Genomic DNA, 14,989 nt, shown 5'->3' with positions numbered 1-14,989 from the left:
AGCCGGCAGCGCCCCGGGCTCCGGAATCGCCCAATCGGAGCCTCCTCCGCGCCTCCGCCACTGCCCACTGCCGGGAGCCGGGAGCCGCTCGGAGGGGAGCAGCGGCGCAGAAGGGCAGCCTGGGGGGTCTGAGGGCAGGGCTCACATCCGGACTCCGCCCCGGGGCGTGGCCAGCCCACCTGAGGCTCCGTCCCACAGGCCGTCCGGGCTGGGGCGGCCACCTGTGGCTCGTGGTCCCTTTAAGGCGCGGCGGCCCCGCTCGGCTGGGGGCCCCGCCCCGCCCGGGCCCCGCCCCTCTCCCGTCTCCTCCACCCTCCCGCCCCAGGGCTGCCTCGCGTTCGGGCCGCTCAGGCTCGCGCCGCCGCCCGCTCACTTGCCATTGGCTGGCGGCGCGGGGGAAGGCGGTCACGTGGGGGCGCGGCCGTCCGGCTCGGGGGCCGCCATCTTGGAGGAAAGTTTGAGGGGAGAGCCCGAGAAGGAGGAGGAGGAAGAGGAGGAGGAGGAGGAGGAGGAAGAAGAGGAGGAAGAAGGAGAGGAAGCAGCGGGGAGGAGAAGACGGAGACGGAGCCTGAGAGAGAGAAGGAAGGAGGGAGAGGCCGGCGGGGCAAAGGAGCGGCGGCGGCGGAGCGGAGCGGCGGGCGGACCCCGGGCCGGCCCGAGAGCCCCGGCGGAGCGGGCGGGCGGCGATGGCGCTCCGGGCGTGAGGCGGGGCCGACGCGCGCCAGCCATGCCCGTGCGGAAGAGAGGTGAGCGGGGCGGCCCGGGAGGGGGCGCCGGCGGGGTGGGGGAGGGGCGGCCGGGGGGAGGGGCGGCGCGGGCCGGGGGGCCGCCGCGCTCACCCCTGCCCTGTGCCCGCAGACACGGAGCGCGCGCTGCGGCTGCTGCAGGAGTACCGCGCGCAGCTGAGCCCGGCGCACGACCGCCCGCTGCGGGGCTCCTTGGAGCGCGTCATCGGCATCTTCCAGAGCAGTCTCTTCCACGCGCTCCTCGGTGAGTGGGGCCCCGGGGCGGGCGCGGGGGGAGGGGCGCCGTCTGGGGGGGCCCTCTGGCGCGCTGGGGGCAGCTTAGACTCGGGCCCTTCCTCGCTGGGGGGCCGGGCAGGAGGAGGGAGGGGTATTGGCAACTGCAGGGGCTTTTTCTTGTGTCCGGGCTAGGGCAGGGACCCCCACCTCCCACCTCCCCCGGGCCCAGCGGCCTCTGCGGAGCTTTAGGTTCAGGGCCCTTCCCCTGTGGCTTCTTGTCTCCGCCGCCGAATTTGGCTTCTTGTCTGGAGGGAGGGTCGTGCCCTCATTTCCCGAGCCCTGCCCGGCTTGTCCCGTCCCCCGGTCTGGTCCCTCCCGTCCTGCCCGCAGCAGCCCTGGCCTGGGCTGTCCAGCCTGGCCCCGGCCTGTCAGGTCCGGCCTGTCTGGCCCCGCCAGGACTCTGCCGGCCAGCTCCTCCAGTCTGGTTCCGCCGGTCCGGCCCCTGGGGCAGAATCCTGGGCAGACTGTCCGAGCTTTGCCGCTGCCGGTCACTGGGGTGAGAGACCCACTTCCTGGAACCCGCTGAAGGACTTGGGGAGCTTTGCCTTCAAAAGCAGCTGTTGCGTTTTAAAAAATAAACGTCAAACCCAGGCCTGCCCGGGCCGCCCTGGGGCCCAAAGCCTTTCCGTGGCCCTCTCCCAGGCCCGGCACGCTCCCCCTCCAGCTCCGGGTGTCAGGCGCCCCCGCCTCGGGGAGCCCAGCAGGCAGGAAGCTCTCCGGGAAGCCAGCCTTGGATGGCCAAGCTAGGAAACTGTGGCAGCGGGGAAGGCCTCGTGCAGAAGGGGCCCGAGGGCCCGGCTCCCGGAGAGCCCCCGCCCACTCTCCTGGCTTCGGCCTCCTTGGTGCCCAGCACGGGCCGCCCGGATTAGGTGACTAACAAATGCCGGCCCAGAGCTCCAGTTTGTCCCAGCTGGATACAGCGTCTTTGTGGCGCTCCCATTGCTATCGAACCTGTCCCGGACAGACTGAAAGGCGCAGGCATTTTTGAATCGGTGACCACTAGCGATTGCACGGCTGCTCTTCACTCAGCGATGCCGCCGGGGCTTCTCGCGCGGCTGTCTCTGGGGCGGACGCCCGGCTCCCCCGCCGGGTTTCTTGGGGGGCATTGGCGGGCCTGGCCTCCAGGGAGGAAAGGACCGCGTCGCTGGCTGCAGCCTAGACTCTTCCGGGACGTCTCCCGGCGGGCTCTGAGGGCAGTGAGCCGTTACTGGCGCTCGGGTCTTAGGCTTCTCCCAAGAGCTCGTTGGCTTTGTGGAATCTCCCAGAACCCCCCTCGTTAGAGCCAAGTCTGTGGGGTTGGAAATTTATAAAAGAGACCAGCCAAGTGTCCTCCGAGAAGCTTCATGCGGAGAGTTCTGGAAGTTCGTAAAGAAGGACATTTGTGGCTCCTTTAGCACAGTGGGAGATGCGTGCAGAGAGCTGCAGCCTCTTGATTTAGGGAGGATTAGAATCTATACTTAAGGCAATGATGAGAACTTAAAATGACTTTTGTTACGTTTCACACATACAGTATTTTATTTTTCAAAATATCACAAGTACCATCATATGTGGTGCTATCAGGACTTTCTAAAAGTCGGGAGTTTTTAAAACAGGTTTGGGATAAAATATGTTTGCTTTCAGTAACACTGGGCAGTAGTAAGAGTTATTATTTATATCAGTTTAATTTTGGCAGGTTTTCAGAAATTTGACGGAAAACAAGCCGTTCTTTAAGTGTGACACTTTGGAGTATTGTTTCCCATAGAACACATGATGGGCGATTAGCAGGTAGAGGCTGGAGTAGGAAGACTGACCGCAGGTCCTTGGGACGCCGGACAAGTCACTTTACTTCTGCCTTCCCCAGTTTCTTCAACTCTCAAAAGCGGCTGACAACAGCACCCACCTCTCGGGATGAGAAGGTGACTGGACAGTGCTTAGCCCCGTCCCTGGCACGTAGTAAACACGAGTTAAATGTGTGTGAGTCCTTACGTAGCTTAGTGCGGACAGCGCTGAGTCAGCCTCAGGTGCTTCCGGACTTTGTGACCCTGTTTGCCTCAATTTTTCATCTGGAAAATGGGCTGGAGAAGGAAATGGCCAACCCCCCCAGGAAGTGTGCTGAGAAAACCCCAACTAGGGACCAGGAAGAGGTGGACACAAGTGAGATAACCTGAGCAGCAGCAACGCAATTGTTATTATTCTTCATTTTGATTGCTGCTCTTTCAGGATTGAAATTGGGACTTTTAAACCAATGCTGTATCGCTGTCATCAGGATCAACAAACTTATTTACCGGTTTGTGAATACAAAAGCCATTCCAGTAGATGGGGATGCTTTTGAGGAGGCCCATCCCACGGGTTTTGAGTTGTAGATCACAAAAATGCCGAGTCCTGTTCCTGTGGGTGGGTAGGGGAGCATTAGAAGGACTCTCAGAAATGACCGCTCCACCTCGTGCCCGCCCTCGCGCCCCCCCCCCCCAATCTTTCCCAGAGTAAGAAGTCGCAGCCGCTAGAGATGGGTGGTCTGTCCGCCAGGGCAGGGCCTTTTGTGTCCTGAAGGGCAGCCCCAGTCAGCCGACTAATCAGTGAGTTGACTTAGATTTCAGCAAAGCTTTTCATCAACTCTGATGGAACTTTTCATCAACACTGGCAGTGTAAAGATGGAGAGTTCTGGATCAATTAGCCGATGTAGTTGAATGTGTTCAAGTCTGATTGGCCGGTTCTGGGTCAGTAGGACAGGACTCTCCAGGAGGATCCCTAGGTCTCTGTGCTTGGCTCTGGGCTATTAACATTCTGGTCAGTTCTTTGTACTCAGGCGTGGAGCCCTGGGTGGGGCTCACCGCGGGGAGAGACAGCTAACACTGTGAGTCAGGACCCGCATGAGAAGCCACAACGTGGGGCCAAATTCAGTCAGGTACGCTCAGCAAGGACCTTCCATCCAAATGGATTTCATCTGAAGGCAGTTGTTCTGGAAAGGATGGAAGCTCAGGTTGGGTCGGCAGCGATCTGTGGCACCCGAAAAGCCAACGAGAACGCCCCGTCTGAGGTGCCTGTGGGCGTCCGGGCCAAGTGGCGCTCATTGCCTTAGAATCACCTTCCTGGGAACCCAGGCTGACTGCTGAGAGCACCCGATGAGATGGTGGAGGAGGACAGAATGTGCAGGGGGGAGGAAGAGGCTGAGCTGATGCGGGAGAGATGGAAGACTGTGGCTTCCAGAATAGAGGGGTTTCCCCTAGCGGAAGGCCTGCTTCTTTGTGGGAAATAGGGCTTAGGAGTAGTTGGTTTGGGGTTGTGGTGTTGTTAGAATCAGCTATAGAAACTTAGTCTCTTTAGTTGAGAAAGTAAAAACTACCAGATGCCGTTTAAGAATTACATACTAATCTTGCTAATGGAATTGAAACATTTATTGAGCACCTACTGTGTACCAGGAACTTGGTACTAGGGAGACAACAGCCCCTGTCCCCAAGGAGCTTACCTGTTGGTGGGAGAGAGGCTTTGAAAGACATCATACCCAGAGTGTGTGGTGCCCAGCAGACAGTCGCCTTTCTTTGGCCTGTTGCTCCTGCCATCCTGGCTCCAGGAAATCTCCAAAGTCCATGGGTTTTTTGTGGTCGTCTTAAGGCTTTCCCCAGAGGTGGGTAACAGGAATATCAGGGGCCCCCGCTTTCCAAAAGGATCAGGGGAATAAATGCAAGTTTGGTAACTTCCCTGGATTCCTGGGACATGCTGAAAGCCCCTCACTAGGCCACTGTCCAGCTGAAATTGCGATGGAGTTCAGTCATTTGATTACTGAGAACTCCTTGGCCTCCTAAAGGTTGAAGAGAGTACACAGTACTCTACCAGAGACTGCCCACTCTGCCAGGGCGATGGCCAGACGGGAGGAGGAGCTGTCCCGGTCTGCACGGGCCCTGGGATGGGGCTGCTCCCATGAGCCCAGTGGGTCTTCCTGTGCTCCCTCCGAAGAACACAATGGGGTCTCCCCTCCCCAACCTGACCCTGTCCAGGAAATCTCTTTTGTAGCAGAGACTCGATCCAGGATTATATTATGTTGAGGCAATTCAGAATCAGGATTGTGGGCTTTCTATCCTGCTCACTTATCTGGGGAACCTTCCCCATCTGTGAAATGAGGAGGTTGCACTTCTGGCCTCTGACCAGAAGTAGAGACTTCTTTTTGGTATCGAGAAACCCTTTGGCAGGCAGTTGGGCAAAGCCTGTGGAATCCTTCTCTTTTTAAGATGTATAAAATGTAGAGATGACGACGACAAAGGAAACCTGTCCTTTGAAAATAGGAATCAGAATGCTTAATGGATCCTTAGGTTAAGAACCTTTGCTTTACATCTCTGATTCTATAAATCAGCGATTCCCAGTAAACCCCTTTCAAAAAATAAGTGTTAGAAACCTTTAGGATAATTTAATATGCTAATTCTGTTCCTTTAGAGTTATTTGTTAAATACTTAACAACTATCATTTTTTGCCCCCCAGAGTTCCAAATTAAAATTTACATTGTTTACAATAAAATTGTCTTCTACCTATATTTAGGAAAATTCTAAATAGGAAACTAAAACTCTTAATATAAAAGTTGTAATATCTAATGTGGGATATAGTCTATAAGAATGAAAAGAAGTAAGCTAGCAAGACCTTTAACATAGTCTTGTTTGTTTTTTATTTTATACAAGGCAGTTGGAATGAAGTGACTTTCCCAGGGTTACTCAGCTAGTAAATGTTAAGGCTGGATTTGAACTCCTGACTCTAAATTGGGTGCTCAATAGAGTGGACACATTGTACTACCTAGTTGTCCCCTAACATAATCATACATAAACTTAATTTAAAGGTTGGACCTTTTTATTTGAACAAAGGTTTCAGGATTAAATCTGTTTCCTCATTGAGCTTATATTCCTAATTTTGATTTAAAATCAAAGTGAAAATGACATGTGGTGGGAAATGATAAAATTTTTATGAATTCTCAATGGGAAATGGAAATTTTTTTATTTTTAGCCAAAAATGTATAAGGCTAACATTTTTGGGTCATGTTTATAGGTCAAAATCCAATGATATGTCAGTTAAATTTTAGTTTTCATCTGTTGCCAATTTATCAACCAGAGACACGATATGTATCAAATGGGATTATGAATCCAATTTAATTTATTGGAATTTTCAGGAAAATTTTTATTGAAAGTCGCTTCTAAAATTTTTAGATGATTATGATTTTTTTTTTTTTTTTTTTTTTTTTTTTTTTTTTTTTTTGGCTAGCCTGATCCAAAAACGGGTCATTTTCTGACAAATTATATAATGTCACAAAACATTCTGTACCGTTCTCAATTGGTTGGTTCCTAAATTTTAGTTTCTCTAATAATACTTAAACTTGCTTGTATTGTGCTGTATCCCTGTCTGCCTTTCCCAATATGTGGAATTTATTTATGAATTTCCAAATATGCTGATCTTTGTAGCCATATTATATAATCTGATCCCTCCTTCAGGTGGAAAAGGATGGTCAGTGAAGAAAACAATTAACTTTTCTCTCAGCTCAAATAGACAATTCTCTTTGCCATGGGAGAACATCCAACACCTGTGTTACCCTTCTAAAGTATAACATACTCACTGCATAAAATGGGCAACCAGTGAGGCTAAAAGGAATCTTGATTTTATAAAATTAATTATTTTGACAACCTCATCAAACAGGCTCTTCAGCTTGTAGCATTCTCTTCGATGCCAAAACTTGTTTGTGTCTTCTGTAAGCACGCCATTCATTTTTCTTGTTCTGTAAATTCCACAAAAGTAGGACTAATTGGTTTGGTTTCTTTTAGAGTGTGAGTTAATTAGGTTAAATTGTCTTCCCCAGTTGTACATCCTTTCTTTTTCTTTTTTAAATAGTATTTTATTTTTCCAAATACATGCACAGATAGTTTTCAACGTTCAACTTTGCAAAACCTTGTGTTCCATGTTTTTCTTCCTCTTCTTCCCCCCCCAGCCCCACCTAGCAAGCAATCCAATATAGATTAATGTATGCATTTCTTCTAAACTTATTTCCCTTTTTATCATTCTGTGCAAGAAAAATCAGATCAAAAGGGGGAAAAAACAAAAGAGAAAAAACCCCAGGGGAACAACAAAAACAAAGAATGTGAAAATAATATGCTTTGACCCACATTCAGTTTCCTTACACTACACTGGGTGTAGATGGTTCTTTCCCTCATAAGTTTATTGGAATTGCCTTGAATCATCTCATTGTTGAAAAGAGCCAAGTCCATCATAATTGATCATCACATAATCTCTTAGACAATGTTGTCTTGGTTCTGTTCAGTTCACTCAGTACCAGTCCATATAAGTCTTTCCAGACTTTTCTGAAATTAGTCTGCTTGCCACTTCTTACAGAACAATAATTTTCCAGTACATGTACATTCTTGCAACATAAAGTAGCATGTGTACTTCCATTTTGCCATTGGCAAATATTTTACAAATATAATTAAAATTACTAGGCTATGATTTTTAATTGTCTTAGCTGGTTGCAAATTGCTTTTTTGAACTCTTTCTGTAGTAACTCCTTCAAAACATCATGTGTTTTGAAGAGACTCCCTTTTTTAAAACAAAAAAAAGGTGTCATCTCGAACTTTTTTTTTTTTTTTTTTGGTGAGGCAATTGGGGTTAAGTGACTTGCACAGGGTCACACATCTAGGAAGTGTTAAGTGTCTGAGACTAGATTTGAACTCAGGTCCTCCTGAAATCAGGACTGGTGCTCTCTCCACTGCACCACTTACCTGCCCCCATCTCTAACTTCTTAACAGAATTGTCTCCAAACATTCATTTTTTGATTGGTTTGGCTCATGGCAAAATTATTTTGGAATGGAATGAACTTTTGTCATTTTTTATAATTTGGCAGTTCACTAAATATAAAAATTCATTTGTTTTTCTGTTTTCTTGTTCACAGAAATGAATGAATTGCTGTTTTGTGTTTTCAGATACTTTTTTCACTTCAGAAATAATCAACATATCTTTCATATTTTTACTGAAAATGTCCAGATAAAAGACAAGGCTTTAAGTTTAAAATTGTAAGAATTTCTCCAAAAATTATACAGCGTGGTTGTGGATATTCAGTATATACATACATTTAAAACCAAATTTAATGTATTCTTTGTCATATTTTCTCTTTTTCATGCTTGTTAATATAGGTATTTCAAGATTTCAGAATTGTGATCTGTCAAAAGTACTTTTGACTTGTTTTCTGCTCTCCAAACACTAAACTGATAATTTTGAGATTTCTCATAAACACATTTTTCTGCATTTTAAAAATAGATTTCCATCCTTTATTCATTGCTATCTCATTGGGGCTGTGATAATCTTCAAAATAAAAACATTTCTACAAAACTTGTATTGTACTATAATCGATCAGTGTAAAACAGTACCTTGCCAGTGTAATTGCAGCTCTGTAACAGTAGACTGTTGCCTTGCCAGCTCGATGCTTCTGTTAACAGTGTGTCCCAGAAGAGATGACCACCCTAGCTGACCAAACTATGAAAACGAATAGCTAGTCATGACATTTTCCCACCAGCGATTGGCAAGTGCGGTTGTATCATTCCTACACTTATCTGTTCTTTTGTTTTACACAATTCTTATGTGACTCACCCTTCTAAGAGAGGGCTTTGTTCTTTGGACTGTGGACCCAAGTACATTTGTCACAGCGAGCCTCTGATTGGTACTGTCACCCACGAGCGGGGAGTGTTGTTCTGAGGGTCCGCTCCCTTGTTCCCCTGTCTCCACCAGGGCAGGAAGGGCTTCTCCCGATCCTTCCTTCCACTTCAGCTGCTTTGGTCACAGAGACCCCTAACTTGTCAAATCGAGCGGTCTTTGTTGCGACTTCACTCCCTGTAGTCTTCGAGGCCGTTAGTCTCTCTGGTTCCTCTTCCCTCCTACTTGTCTTACCTGTGACTGCTCCTCCGCAGTCTGGCTCTTCGTCCAGACCATGCCCGCCAACCGTAGGCGTCCCTCGGGTCTCCATCTGGGCTCCCTTCTCCCCCTTGGGAGGTTCATTCAGTGGCCATCTCTCTCTTGGCTGCTGATTCTCAGCTCTCCCTCTCCTGCCCCAGTCTCTCTCTGTTGATATTTGTGCTGCAAAAAAGCAAACACTCATAACTTCTTGATTACATGGTTACACATTTGATGAGGTTCAAGTGATTATAGGGTAACTATAACAGAAGAAAAGGAGAAGTGGATGCTGCTGGTAAAGACCAGCTCTTGAAATGACATATTTCTGCTTTATTAATATTTTCTTCATGATTTGTCTAAATAGTCAAGAATCCGTCTAGCCGCCTTATCTGAGATGTAAGTGCTTGGGAAGCAGGGGAGCCCCTCTGAGGCTGTGTACAGATTGCAAATGAGGGCTCGGGTGTCTAACCATCTATGGGGAATTGAATGTCTGTTTTTGGTAGTTTGAAAACAATTTGATGAGAGGTTGAGAAACTGCTAGAACAGTTGGAAGGGTCCAAAGGGTGATAGAATTTCTTCAGGAACACTGAAATTCTCAAAAATTTTGTGTATGATCATGATAGGTTTTGAACTGCTATGAAAATAACCGACAGTGCTGTAACCATGCACATAGTTGTAACAGGAAAAATGAATTTGTAGCTTAATTAGGTAATTATTTACTGTGTAAGGAAGGAAAGGAGGGAGGAAACAAGTATTTATTAAATGCCAGGTATTGTACTAAGTGCTTTTTAAATGTCCCATTAGATCCTAATAGCAACATTGGGAACGAGTTTTTATTTTGGCCCGTTTTATGTAGAAACTGCAGCAAGTAGATTGTAAGCATCCAAGGCTGGATTTGAACTTAGGTCTTTTGCCACTTGCTACAATTTTATTTACTCCACTACCTAGCTGCCATATTAAAGTATCACTAAAGAATTTTTAGTTGGAACCCCTCAGGCTGTCATCCTCACAAACCCTAAGTGAGAACCAGTGCTATAACCAACCCAAGAGTGCTGATTCTTCTCCCAAATCTGGCCTTGGCCCTCTTTGACAAGAGTCTAGAAAGGTTAGAAAGCATTACCCAATTACTTAGGAATTCACTTCCCCCCTCTTTCATCTCCCCCCTTCATTTTATTTTATTTTATTTTTTATTTTTCCTCTTCCTCCTTTAGAATATAAGCTTTTAATGAATACCCCAATCCATTCCACAGGAGAACTATCATTACCACTGGTTTATTCAAGTTGGTTTAAAGTAGACAGTCAGGAAGGAAATTAAGACAATAGCCATAGTAGAGTAGCAGAATACAAAATAAGTTCACAGAAATAGTTACATATAACAATTACAAAAATTAAGAGGAAATAATGGAGAAATTACATTTAAAGTACATAAACTATTGGGATAGAGATGGTCAGTCTACCAAGATGTCTCAAAGGCTTTTAAAAATACAACTACAAAATGCTATTTGCCAAGATTATAATAGAGGACAGATAATTGGATGACTAGTTATTCCTTGTGGTTAGGCCATACTGACATAACAGTAAGGATTATATCTTTGGTTTCATATAACATCTAGAAGTTACCATGTGTAGATGATGTAATTAATTTTTTAAAATTAATTTTTACTTATTTTTTTATTATAACTTTTTATTTTTTCTCCTCCTTCCCCCCACCCCCTCCCCAGATGGCAGGTTGACCAATACATGTTACATATATTAAAGTATAAGTTAAATGCAATATAGGTATACTTGTCCATACAGTTTAAATTACTTTTTTAATAGCAAGCACAAAAAACCAAAATACACAATGTTGATTACATGACATTAAGCTGTCATACAAGTACTTTGAAAATAATTTTTTAAAGTGGCTCAGATAATTTTTTTAAATAACAGTTTTTTATTTTCAAAATATATGCAAAAGATAGTTTTCAGCATTCACTCTTGCAAAACTTTATGTTCCAAATTTTTCTCCCTTTCCCCCACCTGGCTCCATTATATGGTAAGTCATCCAGTATGTTAAGCATGTTCAGTTTTTCTTTTCTTTTCTTTCTTTTTTTTACATTTCACTTTTAAATAGCTTTTTATTGACAGAACATATGCATGGGTAATTTTTCAACATTGTCCCTTGCACTCACTTCTATTCCAACTTTTCCCTCCCTCCATCCCCTCCCCTAGATGGTAGGCAGTCTCATACATGTTAAACATGCTAAAACATATTTTAAATACAATATATGTGTACATACAGTTCTTTTGTTATGTGTAGTTTTTCTATACAGATTTCCACATTTATCGTGCTACACAAGAAAAATTGGACCAAAAAGGAAAAAAAATGAGAATGAAAACAAAAAGCAAGCAAATAACAAAAAGAGTGAGAATTCTATGTTATGGTCCACACTCAGTTCCTACAGTGCTCTCTCTGGGTGTAGATGGCTCTCTTCGTCACAAGACCATTAGAATTGGTCTGAATCATCTCATTGTTGGAAAGAGCCATGTCTATCAGAATTGATTGTTGTATAATCAGTAATTTTATTTTTCTAAAATTTTCAGTTTGACCTATTTCATCTGAGATAAAAATTTTCTTTTTTTTTTTTGCTTTTTATTTTTTTATTTTTTTTTAATTTTTTATTATATATATATTTTTATAATAAATAAAAATTTTCACCAGACTCAGAAGGGGGAGCAAGTTTTACCTCCGGGGCGGATTGGTCGGATTGTCAGTTAATTAGACTGGATCGGGCTTACAGATGGAGTTACGTATGTCCTCATTCACCCCTTCCACGGGTCCTTGCCCGTCAGTGATCCTAGTCAGTTTGGGCCAGTCTGGGATCTTTGTTGTTTGGTGGGAGATATTTTAACAAGGTGTTTCACCCCTTCCCACATCTTGGTGTATTTTTTTTTGGGGGGGGATGTGTTTAAAAATAGCTTTTTATTTTCACAATCCATGCAAAGATAGTTTTCTTGGGTTTGGATTGCTGCTGTTTGTTATGTTAAGGAAAGGTGAGGAAATTAAAATCATTCCACTCTGCACTTGACCCGATTCCTCATTTTGTCAAGTCACACTTTTCAGTTCTGGAGTTCTACTCCAAAATATAGGTATCTGAAGCCGCTTAAAGGGGGGCTTGCTGGGGGCTTGCTGCTGTCTGAAGAGCGTCAGGACTTAGCTCTGAGGGAGGGCCGTGCAGTCACCAGCGCGCTTTCTCCTGTAGCCCTCTGGGTCCAGAGCCAGATGCAGACCAGCATGGCTGCCAAGGGCCTGGAGGCCTTTTTAGGTTTGTAACGGGGCTCACTTTGAGGCAGTGCCCATTGGGGGATCAGTGCGGCAGAGAGCGCCTTCCTGGCCCAGAGAAAGGGAAGACCCTCATGGTGTCTGGCCCAAATTGGAGCAATTGCAGTTGCTTGGGCCAATCCTGGACCAAATGTGCCCCGGCGCTCATTTGGGCCCTTGGCCTGAGGGCCCTCAGCCAGTGCCCAGCTCTCCCAAGAGAAGCGCCTGCTCTTCCCCACGGTGTCACCATGGCCTGCCCCCGTAGAGTGAAATGAGGTCAAAAGCCTTCCATGTGGACAAAGAGGGCATGTTCTTGGACTTGGAAAGGCTGCCAGCCAAGACCGAAGGGAGAGTGTGCCTGATTGTGTCCGTGATGGTGCCCTCAGGGTGGTCTCTGAAGCCAGACCAGCAGGATCAAGCCTGCTGCTGGTGCTAATTTTGGCCTGATAGCCCCAATCCCCGCTGGGGCTCCACCAGCCGGCATCCCCACATGGGACTGTGAACTAGACTAGGTGGCGACGTGAGTGCCGGAGATGAGCCCTCTTGCCTGGGCAGTGCGTTTTACCCTAATTGTGAGGTGGGCACACGCATTGCCAGAGCGGGCTCGGTGTTCAAGAGGTTCTGTGTGGGAGAGGGAGCCCCTCCCCCCCCAGACAGGGTCTGCAGAGCCGTGGGCTGACCGCATGGGTGTGCGCCTGGGCAGGCCACCAGCGTCCTGCCAGGAACCAGAGTCTTGCCATCTGAATTATCCTGGGAAGAGGCTGCAGATCACCCCACAGGGTGAGGCAGCTGACACAGGGGCCTTTCTCTGGCCGAGCTGCCGGACAGTCGGACGCTACTGCGGAGGGCTCAGGCCCTGGGGTTGGTCTTTATGGGAAGCCCATAGGGCAAGAGGAGGACCCCCTGAGAGGATCTGCCTTCAGAACTCTCCTTCTGTATGTAGTTGTATGACATGGGAGACCCCAGCCCAGGAGTGCTCAGCATGGTGAACCCTCGTCAGAGACAGGGCTGGGCTCTAGGGGCAAGGCATTGAGTTAGCTTAGAAGAAACGGGGTGTGCAAAAGTAGAGAAGCCCCCCTGATGTTCTGGGTACTCCCTCCTGTGCTGAGGGAGTCTTGATGGAACTGTTTGGTTCTAGTCTATAGAGATTGTGAGAGGCAGATGAGCCCCGCAATACAATGAATGTCCCTTAATTGTCAGAGAAGGAATTAATTAGACATACTGAGCGCCAGCGTAGCCAATTGTAATGTTTCCCATCCCCCCCTTCTTTCCCCAGGATTAATAAAAAGGCTTCTCTCTCCTTAACCCAGCCTGGGGGCTGCTGGCTCTACTGTGGTCTTCACCTTTATTCCTTTTGTTGATACAAAGGTCCATTTATTTCTCTGCTTTCTAGTGGTTTTGTTTTTTCTTTTAATTTTCAGGGAGTATTGTACTTTGTGTGGCCTTTTCCACATCTGTTGATTTAATCATATAGTTTTTATTAATTTATATTATTTACATGGTTTATTTATAGGCTTAGCATGTTGAACCAACCCACATTCCTGCTATAAATCCAGCATCATCACAGTACATATAATCTTTCTAATTATTGTTGTTGCTCATTAGCTAATATGTTATTTTACATTTTATGTCAGTCTTCATTAGAGATATTAATCGTTCTATTTCTCTCTTGTTTGAGCTCTCAAGGCTACATTTGTGTCCTGGTGATAGGGAAGGGGCCCTTTTTTGGTACTGAAAACACTGCATATTATTGGAGTGGGATTTTCGTTGGATGTTTGATAAAATTCACTTGATCCATCTGGAGTTTTTCCTTTTCTTTTTTGGCTGAGACAATTGGGGTTAAATGACTTAACCTTAATTGGTAAACAGTTTGATTCAGGTTGTGTGTGTGTGTGTGTGTGTGTGTGTGTGTGTGTGTGTGTGTGTGTTCGCGCGTGTGTGTGCGCGTGCGCACAGACTCCATCAGTTCTTTCTCTGGACGTGGATAACTTTTCTTTGTCATTGACTTGGCTCCCTGTATTTCAGAACAGAGTTACGTCCCATCAGCCAGTGTGGCTGTTCCTGTTTCAGAAAACAAGGTTTTCTTGGTTCGGATTACTCATGTTGCCTCAGTTGGTGGTGCAAGTCTTCCCAGAGTTTTGTGAAATCTTTCTGCTCCTCATTCCTCAGTGCCCACTCGTGTTCCATTACATCTCCAGGCTGCAGCTTGTTCAGCCGTTCCCCAAAGAATGGGCATCCCCTCCAGTTTACAGTGTTTTTGCCATAACTGAAAGGGTTGCTATGAACGTTTTTGCACACGTAGGCCCTTTTCTCTTCTGTGACCTCTTTGGGATACAGACCTAAGGCAGGTCTTGCTAGATCAAAGGGTAGGATGCTTCGGTTGACCTTTGGGGCATCGTTCCAAGTTGCTCTCCAGAATGGCTGGATCCTTGCATAAGACTATGCCCCATAAAGAATACGCACCAGGGGGTTCAGTAAAAGATCAGTAGGGAGAGAGAACACAAAGGCTTTCTAGAGAATGGACTGTCTGTTTTTTATTAGAATAGCTTTTTTATTTTTCAAAATACATGCAAAGGTAGTTTTCGGCATTCACTCTCGCAAAACCTTGTGTTCCCAAATTTTCTCCCTCCCTCCCCACAACAGCAAGTTAAGCAATGTGGGTTAAACGTACACTTCTTCTAAACATTTCCATGTTTATGTTGCACAAGAAAAATCAGGTCAAAAAGGGGGGGGAATGAGAAAGGAAACAAAAAGCCAGCCAACAGCAGCAGTGAGAATG

The 14,989-nt window shown here is 46.4% G+C and overlaps 1 protein-coding gene across 10 annotated transcripts in view; it reads left to right on the top strand.

Annotated features, from left to right (window-relative positions):
- The first annotated feature begins 451 nt into the window (after positions 1-451).
- Positions 452-14,989, top strand: part of DLG1 (discs large MAGUK scaffold protein 1) — a 149,013-nt gene continuing 134,475 nt past the window's right edge. For 7 of the 10 annotated variants that reach the window (XM_074297793.1, XM_074297792.1, XM_074297789.1 and 4 more), the window contains exons 1-2: positions 452-746; positions 859-990. In XM_074297793.1, coding sequence (XP_074153894.1) covers positions 728-746; positions 859-990 — 151 coding nt within the window. In that variant the 5' untranslated portion in view covers positions 452-727. The remainder of the gene's footprint in view (positions 747-858; positions 991-14,989) is intronic. The other 3 variants (XM_074297791.1, XM_074297788.1, XM_074297783.1) reach the window with 1 other exon arrangement.

This window comes from Sminthopsis crassicaudata, chromosome 3, assembly GCF_048593235.1.
Source record: "Sminthopsis crassicaudata isolate SCR6 chromosome 3, ASM4859323v1, whole genome shotgun sequence".
Taxonomy (NCBI): Eukaryota; Metazoa; Chordata; class Mammalia; order Dasyuromorphia; family Dasyuridae; genus Sminthopsis; species Sminthopsis crassicaudata.
The sequence above is the reverse complement of the archived record's forward strand: the minus strand, read 5'-3'. Positions and strand labels throughout refer to the sequence as shown.